The sequence below is a fragment of the Eleutherodactylus coqui genome, chromosome 5 (genome assembly GCF_035609145.1).
Source record: "Eleutherodactylus coqui strain aEleCoq1 chromosome 5, aEleCoq1.hap1, whole genome shotgun sequence".
Lineage (NCBI taxonomy): Eukaryota > Metazoa > Chordata > Amphibia > Anura > Eleutherodactylidae > Eleutherodactylus > Eleutherodactylus coqui.
Genome location: NC_089841.1, coordinates 185,929,275 through 185,940,461, shown reverse-complemented (window position 1 = coordinate 185,940,461; position 11,187 = coordinate 185,929,275). Strand labels below are relative to the sequence as shown.

Genomic DNA, 11,187 nt, shown 5'->3' with positions numbered 1-11,187 from the left:
TTCCCATTGTGGTGTTTTACCTGTCTGGCACAAATACACTGACTGACTAGGGTAGAAATGTGGGCCAAGGTCCTTGGCGGGGTGAAACTCTGCCATATTTGGGCGCTCTGATTTCTTCCTGTGTAATACCATCTTTGTGCACCGACAGCATAGACGAGCCCAAGGAACTCAAAGACTTCCCATTGCGGTGTTGAGCTATCTGACACCTACACAGAATGAATTGTGTGGGGACACATGGATTTCCCATTGCTATGTAACTCGCGGCACCTTGGGTCACACAAGGTGGAGGCTGGGACCGAGCCTGACGCTGGGCCCGCTCACGTGCTTCTCACACAGAGTATTGCTGCATTGTGGAGATGTGTAGAAGGGCTGGCACCTGAGTCCCCTTTATGCCCACGTTTGCGGCTCCTGACAATTTTGTGATGGAGGTGGCACGAGATTGGAATGATGATTGTTCGTCAATTTATCATCCATTCTCAAGAGCATTGTGGGCTATCGCCCACACTTTCAAAGAGGGTCGCTGCCTGGCCCTGCCAACCCTCTGCAGTGTGTGCCTCCGTTTCCTCCTCATCCATTATGCACTTATAAATAGACATGAGGGTGGTGTGGCTATAAAGCGAGCGTGTGGCATGAGGGCAGCTGAACGCTGCGCAGGAAAAATTTTGTGTGCACTGTAGACGCAGGGTTGTGTGGGGGGGTTGGACAGCAATGCCAGTATGTAACCTAGGAGAAGAGGCAGCGGTGTCACCCGCAGGCAGTGATTGTCAATGGTTGCAGGTAGTGTGGTGCTTAGCTAAGATGTGCCAGTGCATGTGCCTTGCTAATGAGGGTTTGTCTGAAGTAAATTGTTAGGGGGGTGACCGCCAGACTCTTGCCCCCATTGTGGCTTAATAGTGGGACCTGGGAGCCTCAGATGCAGCCATGCATACTGCCCCTGCCCTTCACTATCCGTTTCTGTGGTGTTTCCATGACTTTCTGTTTTCTAGTGTTTGACAAGTCATGACTAATGCAGAGCGTCGGTCCCATACAAAAATGCTCGAGTCGCCCATTGACTTCAATGGGGTTCGTTACTCGAAATGAGCTATCGAGCATTACGAAAAGTTCGACTCGAGCACTGAGCACCCGAGCATTTTGGTGCTCGCTCATCTCTAGTTGCAGTAACTCTGTCAGCCCTGACCTCGAATTATACAACCTGCTTCTGTTTATCTCACTTTGGAAATACCATCTGCAAACTGTCAGATACTACACCAGGGATGTGCCCCAGGAGTCCCTGCACAAAGTTCATACTCCCTTCAAAGGCATATTAAGACTTTAGTCTCTGCTCCTCTCCTGGTTAGCCTTTGCTATATCTAGCAGCGACACAGTAGATTCAAGCTTCCTGTGAGGCCTGACCATGAAACCCAGTATCTCTATGATCACTTTACTTACTACTTAATTGCTGGGACATGATTACTACTACCTCCTCTATTTTTTGCACAGTTCTTATATACCCATTGCATCTACTTTATGTGGTATATGTCTGTAAATGTCAAAAGACATTACACCAGAATATTAGAGCTCTCTCCATTAACTCGAGATTCTCTAATGTATATATATATATATATATATATATATATATATATATATATATATATATATATATATATATACATAGTTAACTTAGTGAATGCATGGCATTATTTACCTTGTACTAATCTTGTATTTTATTGTATTTTGAAGCTGCAGTCAATGTCACAACTCATTATCGGATCCAAGAATAGGGTCTTCCACTATAGTATAGTTATTAAGACTAGATAGTTTATATATTTGTCATTTTTAACCATTTACAGGCCAAATTGGTTTTTACAAAAATTTGCTGAATTATTTTTACCAAAAGTGGTAAAATGTAGGCCACTAAAAAAATTGAAAAGTAATAATCCCATTTGGGAAATGGTATGTAAAAGGTTAAATCACTATACGAAGCAGTAAGCCAAATCATCCCTTAGAACAAATTAGACTTGTAGAGTGGGAAATAGTCCCTTGCTAAAACTGAATACATTTTCTCCCTGGATTATTTTAGACTATAAATCCTCACGTAACATTCAGATGATAGAATTAGAAAAAATGAATGAACTGACTATTGCTGTAGACTATCCTTTGGATCTATTGGGTGAAGCCAATTATACCAATGGGGGAAACACACAATAATCCATAGTGTCTTAAAGCCTAATCTCTTTATGGTAATAGCAATACTGATCATATCTTAATCCCCTTTCTGGATCATCAGATTATGATGTTCAGGAGTAAATGGATGGAAGGAATTCATCATTGTTTGTGGACTTCGTACTAAAAGGACTTCCGCACATAGATAACGTACAAGTTCCTGTGTTTCTGATCCTCTCTATCATCTACATCTGCACATTGGTGGGAAATGTTCTCATTATTGGAGTGGTTAAAGGCACCCCATCTCTTCATACCCCCATGTATTTCTTTCTCATTAACCTTTCCTTCCTGGATGTATGCTTGTCTTCCGTGACTTTACCCAGATTACTTGGAAATGTTTTATCTATGAAGAGGATCCCCTTTGGTGAATGTGTAGCACAGTTATACTTTTTCCATTTCCTAGCAAGTGCTGAGTGTTTCCTATATACAGTCATGGCATATGATAGGTATGCAGCTATATGCCAGCCCTTACATTACAGGCGCCTCATGAGCTGGAAGGTGTCCATGTGTCTTGCATTTGGGTCCTGGTTAGCTGGTTCCCTTCATTCCATTACCCATACAGTGCTAACTTTTCACCTTCCATTCTGTCATTCTAATGAAATAGATTACTTCTTTTGTGACATTATCCCAGTGCTAAAACTTGCATGTGCCGACACAACACTGAATAAAACGATGATACTGGCCAACATTGCCTCCATCTCCCTAAGCTGCTTTATTTTAATCATGATTTCCTATATACACATCATTGTAGCTATAATGAAAATCAAAACTGCAGATGGGAGGAACAAAGCCTTTTCGACCTGTGTATCTCATGTTACCGTAGTGGCATTGTTCTATATTCCTTGTGTGTTCAATTACATGCGTCTAGATTCAGGTTCTTCCATTGACAAGGCTGCAGCAGTGTTTTATACATTACTCACTCCTTCCCTAAACCCCATCGTCTACAGTCTGAGGAACAAAGACGTGAAGGAAGCTCTGAAAAAAATATGCCATTAAGACTGTCCCAAAATTTACAATTATTTGTATTTTATTTAATACTGTTCTTTATTATTATAGTTATAGGCTATGAACAATTGTCAGCCATATTATAGTGAAAATTGAATAGGAGTGAACTTTGTAAATAGTCTTCATTAACATATGAACATTTTGCATATACAGATCCCATGCAGACTTATGTGCCTCCATGGTTACAGATGGCAAACAAGTCATGTACATTCTGATCCTGCAGTCATTAGTTACTCCACTCACTCTGCCTCAACTTCTCCATGAACTTTAGAGGCAGAGGGAACACATGATGGTAGGACCAGTCTACAGGCAGGATTTGTTAGTAGTTTGTAACAATGGAGATACATAGTTCTGCATAGCAGAATTGTATGAGATTTCTAATCAAGACAATAATTGTAATAAAAATATTGCAAACGTGCACATATTCTTTACATGATTCAGCATTTCGAACTTTAGTATGGTTGCTAAAATGCAAAACCTTATCAAGGAAATAGAAAAAGCTAACCAGGCAACTCTATCAAAAAATAAAATGACCTTTTTACATAAAGAAAATAAAATTCCATGTATTTATGAAGACTTTCATTAACATAATTAAGACTATAAAGGTTTCTGATACAAAAAAGGAAAATCCTAATATTAAATTTTAATATTTAAAGTTGTTCAAAATAATTATTTTTTCTTAATTCTTTGATGACCAAGCCTGTTTGCGCCTTAATGACCAGGCCAAATTTTGGAAATCTGACATGTGTCAATTTAACATAGAATAACTCTGTAAAGGTTTTGCATATCCAAGTGATTCTGACATTGTTTTTTCACCACATATTGGTAAAAACAGACTGATAGAATTTGTGTATATTTATTAAAAGCACCAAAATTAGGAAAATTTTGAAAGAATTGTAATTTTTTCACATTTTCAACTGCAATATGTCAACTATGTGCAAACATACTGTACAAATTTCTGATAAGATATATAGTTCCATATTTTACTTTGTTCTGGAAGCACATTGAAAAAACTTTAGGTTTTTAACCATTTAGGAGACATACAAATTTAACATCAATTATCAACATTTTGAAGAACACTTTGTTTTCCTACACCAAAATAAGATTGCAAAGGCTCATAGATGTCAGAATGACCCCATTTTAAAAAAATACACATCTTAATGTATTCACTGAGAGGGGTCAGGAGTATTTTGACCCCACCGTTTCTTTTCAAGAGTTAAAGCAATTTAAAGGAGAAAAATATAATTTCATATTTTTGCAAATATGTCATTTTAAAGACAGATTTTTTTCTATAGTGCACATAAAAATTTACACCACAAAGTGGATACCTCTCTTTGTCCGGCGTTCAGAAACATATCCATTGTGGCCCTAATCTTCTGTCTGTATGCACAACAGGGCCCAAACCAAAAGCAGTGGCTGGTGGCTTTAAGAACAGACATTTTGCTTAAAGGTGTTTTAGGCCCCATTGCCCACTTGTAGAGCCCTTGAGAACCCCCACAAATGACCCATTCATCTTTTTTTTGTACAGCACACATATGAATAGAGCCTTTCAACCCAAAATAGATACCCCTGTTTGTCCTGTGTTCAGAAACATTGTGGCCCTAATCTTATGTCTGTATGCTCAACGGGGCCCAAACCGAAAGGAGCATCAAACTTCAACAGTTTTTTTAACTTTTACGTGGATAATGGCGATCACGTGACCAGGGACTGCTCACCGCATCCCTTTGTCACTGCTCCAGGCTTTTGACTACCTTTAATAGCCAGGGTCCAGGAGATTTTAGGTTTTTCCGGGCCCTCCCAAGCTTCTGCACTTGCGTCGACCATTTTGGCGAAGCTGAAAAGAGGTTAGCGGATAAGGATCCTATCAAGGGACATCTCCGGAGGCCTTAGGTAAGTAATTTCACCTCCTCCCATGGATCATTTCAGTGATGGGAGGGGAAACTTTAACTTTAGTTTTACTTTTACATGATCGCCATTATCTATTGAATAGCAGCGATCAAGTGACCAAGGACCATGTACTGTGGCCCACCCATGAAATCTCCAGTCTCTTGGCTATGTTTGCTAGCCAGGAGTGTGGAGATTTTAAATTACACAAGCAATCCGCGGCTTTTATGCATGCATCCACTATTTTGGCGACGGGCATGTGTACAGAAGCCGGTGTAAATTCCATGGATAAATCCAGGGGCCTTAGGTACAAAATTTCATCTCCCCTCATGGATATAATCCATGATGAGAGATGAAACAAACTTTTTTTCTTTATACTTTTTTAAACTTTTACATGATTACTGTTATTCATTGAATAACAGCGATCATGTGACCGGAAACCGCATACAACGGCTCCCGGTGACAGCTCCGTACTCTCGACTACTCATACTAGCTGGTAGCAAAGAATTTTTACATTTCCCAGGCCTCTTGGCCCTCTGCGTGTGTGCGTGACGTAATGACGTAATGAGAACCAGAACACATCGGGACATCAAGGAGTATGGGGGTGAGTATTTTCAGCTACCCTCACGAATCCAATCTGTAAGGGGAGCTGAAACTTCAACTTTTTAAAACTTTGCATTCACTTTAATGTAATCGCCGGTATCCATTGAATACGGTGATTGGGTGACCAGGAGGGGCTCCCCATGGCCCCCCCATGACAGCTCCAGGTTGTCTGCTACCTCCGGTAACCGACAGCATTGAGCTTTTATGTCCTCTGCCCTGTCTCTGAACTGTTTCCCCCTAATGGCTTAGTTTTGGCTCTGATATGCATTGTGAGCTGTGAGACCTTATATAGACAGAAGTGTGTCTTTTAAAATGATGTCGAATGAACTGAATTTACCACAGAAGGACTCCAGTCAAGGTGAAGAAACATCTCAAAGGTGACCAAGAAAATAGGAAGCCCTGAGAGCTAAATTTCAAGTGTCATACCAAAGTATAGTTAAGGAAATGCAAAATGTTAAATCCAAAGGCCGGTGCCAGTATCTATTTTTATTGGCCATAATAATGGCCTGTAAAAAGTAATTAGATGAGAGCAGCCGGAGAGCAACCCCACACCCTCAAATATTTCACTCACTCTCTCTCTAGCTCCCATCAGGCTGCTGCTATAAACAGACACAGTGACCCCTGACCTCTTCCACTCTGCATTGCAGACTTTGGAAGATGGTCCTTTAGCCACTGTCAGTTTACAGCAGCAGCAGCCCGACAGGAAGATGCTGACTCATGCTACTCATATAATCCCATGAAGAAGAGATGGAGGGAGCTGTTGGAGGGATAGAGAAGCAAACACGCTGTTGAATCTAGTTAGTTATTTTCTATATTACAGCTACTGAAATCACATCTCTACTGCTCAGTACTTCTCTAGTGTCCTCCCTCATGCAGTTATTTTATGTTTCTATGCTACAGAGAGCGGAATCTGCCGTGTATAGAATATAGTATAATTGCAAGCTCCTCCCAGTACCTCAGAAACAGCTGAGAACTGGATAAACAACCTACAGAGCAAGTTGACAATGTCATATACTGTAAAAGTCATATAATGACCAGACCTCATATAGACACGTGGCAGCTTACTCTAAAAAGGCATCTGAAAAGTTAGGTATGCGTTAAAGCTCTTGATAATGAATAGACTGAGGAAGTCAAATAGACCCCAGTGACAAAAATAATGATTCCCATTACATATTCATTCATTCTTGAAGTTAAAAAGTACTATAGTGATAAATAGCCCAGTAGATGGCACAGTTAGTTAAACATTATATATACAATACTAAATTTGTTCAGCATAAACTGCAATTACTAACTAACATCTGGTCATAGAATATGCAGCATAAAATTTCCAACCAATGCTTAAAGTGACTCTCTGGTCTTGGACAAAAATAAATGGCCACACCGCTTCTCGGACTACCTGATGCACTAGCATGCATCATTGGGGCTCAGTCACATGGGCGCCGATCTGCCCATGTTCCTGCACGATAAGACGACCGCACTGCAGGTGCGGACGACACTCCGCACCACCGGAGGAAAGAACACTTGGCCATCAATGGAGCCTGTCATGCAGAGAGTCGTCCGCACGCTGTGCGGCCGTCTCATCGTGCAGGAGCACAGGCGGATCGGCGCCCGTGTGACACTTAATGCTGTGCTGACTGGCCAGTCCTGCTCACATGGGCAGCACTGGCCAATCAAAGCAGCATGTAGTGTCTTAGACTAATGATGCGTACTAGTGCACAGTGTGCTTCAAGTTTTCAGAAAAGCGGTGTACCATCTTTGTTTGTTCAGGACCGTAGGGTCGCTTTAATGTCCACATACATATCACCCTTTAATATATGTAAAATATGTTTTGCATCATCACTTTTATATATAAAATATCAACATGCTATATATACAGGAGGAACAAAGTTTCATTTTCAATTGCTTTAAAATGGGTTTTGCTGTATTAAAAGAAGATTACAAGAGCATTTAGTAGCATAAAATACTTTAAGATAACTTGTCACTAAAAGTTATCATAGTCGTTACATTTTCCTACATCTCTTAGCATTGTGCTGCTATAGCCTTGCTTTCTTCGCTTTGAAACACCATGTGATTTATAAAGATACAGAAGATACTGATTCTGGTCATGTGACCCCGTACAGTTACGACCTCGAGAAGTCACATATATAGAGAGTATATGTAGGAAATATTGTAACAGAAGAGATGAAGCTTACTCTCATCAGCTTTCTTCTGCTCCCTTACTTTGGTAGGAGAACATGTGATGTGGGGAGATATGATGTTAATTGTGTCACCAATATAATCATTACTTCTCTATTTCTCTGTATTTTTCAGGCGTCAGAGCTCAGGTTCAGCTCCGTCAGCCACAATCAGTATCTGTACAATACGGGAGAGAAGTCCGGTTATCATGTAATGCTTCTGGATATCAGTTTACTAACTATGGGATTGCTTGGCTCAGGCAAATTCCAAGCAAAGAACCAGTGTACATGGGTTATATAGTTCCTTCTATTGAATATATTTATGTCACACAATCATTTATAGGAAGATTTAATATAAATACAGATAATAGTATGAACATGGCTTACCTGGATATGCGTAACGTTCGGTTGGAAGATGCTGCTGTTTATTACTGTGCTCGAGATCCACAGTGATCATGTTATCATCATCTCATACTCTAATATCCTGTACACATTGCACTATATCACTATATCATAGACACGGGTACAGACACCTGGCATGGGGCACAATATGCAGAACAGATGTGAGATGATGCTGCCCAACTTCTCATGAACTTTTTTAGTAGTTATCAGGGATGATGTCTAATTTTGCTCTTTGATATTTTCTTTTGGTATAAATGTGTGTAACAAGCCCCCAACTACCATGTGCTGTGTATAAGGCCCAATGTCCACGGGCAAATTTTATTTATAAAATCTGCACATGGCCCCCGCACGGGAGATCCGCGCGTCCTACTGCCCATAGGGAGGCATTAGCATCTGTAGGGCAGCTAAAACTATGCTAAAGTGATTTTTTTCCCGGTGTGCGCGTCGCAAGCACAGGAAGAAACCGCAGCATGCTCCATTTTTCTGCGGATCTCCCACATGGACGGCTCCCGCGGCTTCCATTAAAGGTGCCTACCCACTAGCGTTTTTTTTAACGCTGCAATATTTCTGCGTTTTTTTTAATGCAAATGCCAATGGGACTTTCTAATGTTAAAAACGCATTGCACAAAAATCACAAAGCACAAACTTGCGATTTTTGTGCAATGCGTTTTTAACATTAGAAAGTCCCATTGACATTTGCGTTAAAAAAAAACGCAGCAACATCGCAGCATTAAAAACCGCTAGTGGGTAGGCACCCTGAAGCCAATAGAAGCTGTCTGTACCTGCGGCACACCTGCAACTGTTTTTGTGCTGCAGATATGTGGGAGAACAGGAGTTAACAGAAGTAGTACTTTGGGTGGGCTCACATGAGAGATACACACAACATGCAGCAAGTACCCAAATGACATTAGGTTCTTGCTGCATTCCGCTAATGGCCATGGACTATCTTGGCGTGTTTGCACGCATAATAGACACCAAGATAGACATGTGGTAAGTAGAGATGAGCGAACACCAAAATGTTCGGGTGTTCGTTATTCGGAACAAACTTCCCGTGATGCTCGAGGGTTCGTTTCGAACAACGAACCCCATTGAAGTCAATGGGCGACCAGAACATTTTTGTATTTCGCCGATGCTCGCTAAGGTTTTCATGTGTGAAAATCTGGGCAATTCAGGAAAGTGATGGGAATGACACAGTGACGGATAGGGCAGGCGAGGGGCTACGTGTTGGGCTGCATCTCAAGTTCACAGGTCCCACTATTAAGCCACAATACCGGCAAGAGTGGGCCCCCCCCTCCCAACAACTTTTACTTCTGAAAAGCCCTCATTAGCATGGCATACCTTTGCTAAGCACCACACTACCTCCAACAAAGCACAATCACTGCCTGCATGACACTCCACTGACACTTCTCCTGGGTTACATGCTGCCCAACCGCCCCCCCTCCCCCCCCACAGCGCACACCAAAGTGTCCCTGGGCAGCCTTCAGCTGCCCTCATGCCACACCACGCTCATGTCTATTTAGAATTGCGTCTGCCATGACGAGGGACCGCAGGCACACACTGCAGAGGTTGGCACGGCTAGGCAGCGACCCTCTTTAAAAGTGGCGGAGCGATAGCCCACAATGCTGTACAGAAGCAATGAGAAATAGAATCCTGTGCCACCGCCATCAGGAGCTGCACACGTGGGCATAGCAATGGGGAACCTATGTGCCACACACTATTCATTCTGTCAAGGTGTCTGCATGCCCCAGTCAGACCGGGCTTTTTAATTCATAGACACAGGCAGGTACAACTCCCTATTGTGAAGTCCCTGTCGACCCACAGCATGGGTGGCTCCCTGGAACCCACCGGCGGTACACAGAAATATCCCATTGCATTGCCCAACACAGCTGAGGTAGTAATGTCGTGCTTAATGCAGGTGGGCTTCGGCCCACACTGCATGCCCCAGTCTGACTGGGGTTCTTTATAAGTGTACAGATGTAGTAAAAACTCCGTGTGCACCTACAGCATGGGTGGGTGCCAGGAAGCCACCGGCGGTACATAGAAATATCCCATTGCATTGCCCAACACAGCTGAGGTAGTAATGTTGTGCTTAACCCTTTCCAATCCAATTTGTATATGGTTTTCCTAGGGGGCTTACTCTTTTTCTGCTGTTATACAACGGCGCTATATGCTGGCTAAAGCCAGTACTGCATGAGCTGACACATAGGATAGGCTCCGACAGCAGAGAGGCTGGCAAAATACAGTAAGAGAACCCCGACGGACGTCTACCAACAACGGAGCTGTACAGCCTTAAACCCTAATGTCTTCACAGGTCACACAGTGGATTGGAAAGGGTTAATGCAGGTGGGTTTCGGCCCACACTGCATGCCCCAGTCAGACTGGGGTTCTTTACAAGTGGACACATGTAGGTTAAACTCCCTGTGGACCCACTGCCTGGGTGGGTGCCAGGAAGCCACCGGCGGTACATAGAAATATCCCATTGCATTGCCCAACACAGCTGAGGTAGTAATGTCGTGCGTAATACAGGTGGGCTTCGGCCCACACTGCATGCCCCAGTCAGACAGGTTCTTTAGAAGTGTACAGATGTATTAAAAACTCAGTGTGCACCTACAGCATGGGTGGCTCCCTGGAACCCACCGGCGGTACACAAAAATATCCCATTGCATTGCCCAACACAGCTGAGGTAGTAATGTCGTGCTTAATGCAGGTGGGCTTCGGCCCACACTGCATGCCCCAGTCAGACTGGGGTTCTTTACAAGTGGACACATGTAGGTTAAACTCCCTGTGGACCCACTGCCTGGGTGGGTGCCAGGAAGCCACCGGCGGTACATAGAAATATCCCATTGCATTGCCCAACACAGCTGAGGTAGTAATGTCGTGCGTAATACAGGTGGGCTTTGGCCCACACTGCATGCCC

General features: G+C 42.7%; 1 protein-coding gene across 1 annotated transcript; it reads left to right on the top strand.

Annotated features, from left to right (window-relative positions):
• Positions 1-2,286: 2,286 nt before the first annotated feature.
• LOC136627027 (olfactory receptor 10G4-like) lies at positions 2,287-10,514 on the top strand (the record flags this gene model as incomplete). The annotated part of the gene is made up of 2 exons (XM_066601982.1): positions 2,287-3,190; positions 10,492-10,514. Coding segments are annotated over exons 1-2 (927 nt in total), but the record flags the coding sequence as incomplete, so codon positions are not given.
• Positions 10,515-11,187: the final 673 nt, after the last annotated feature.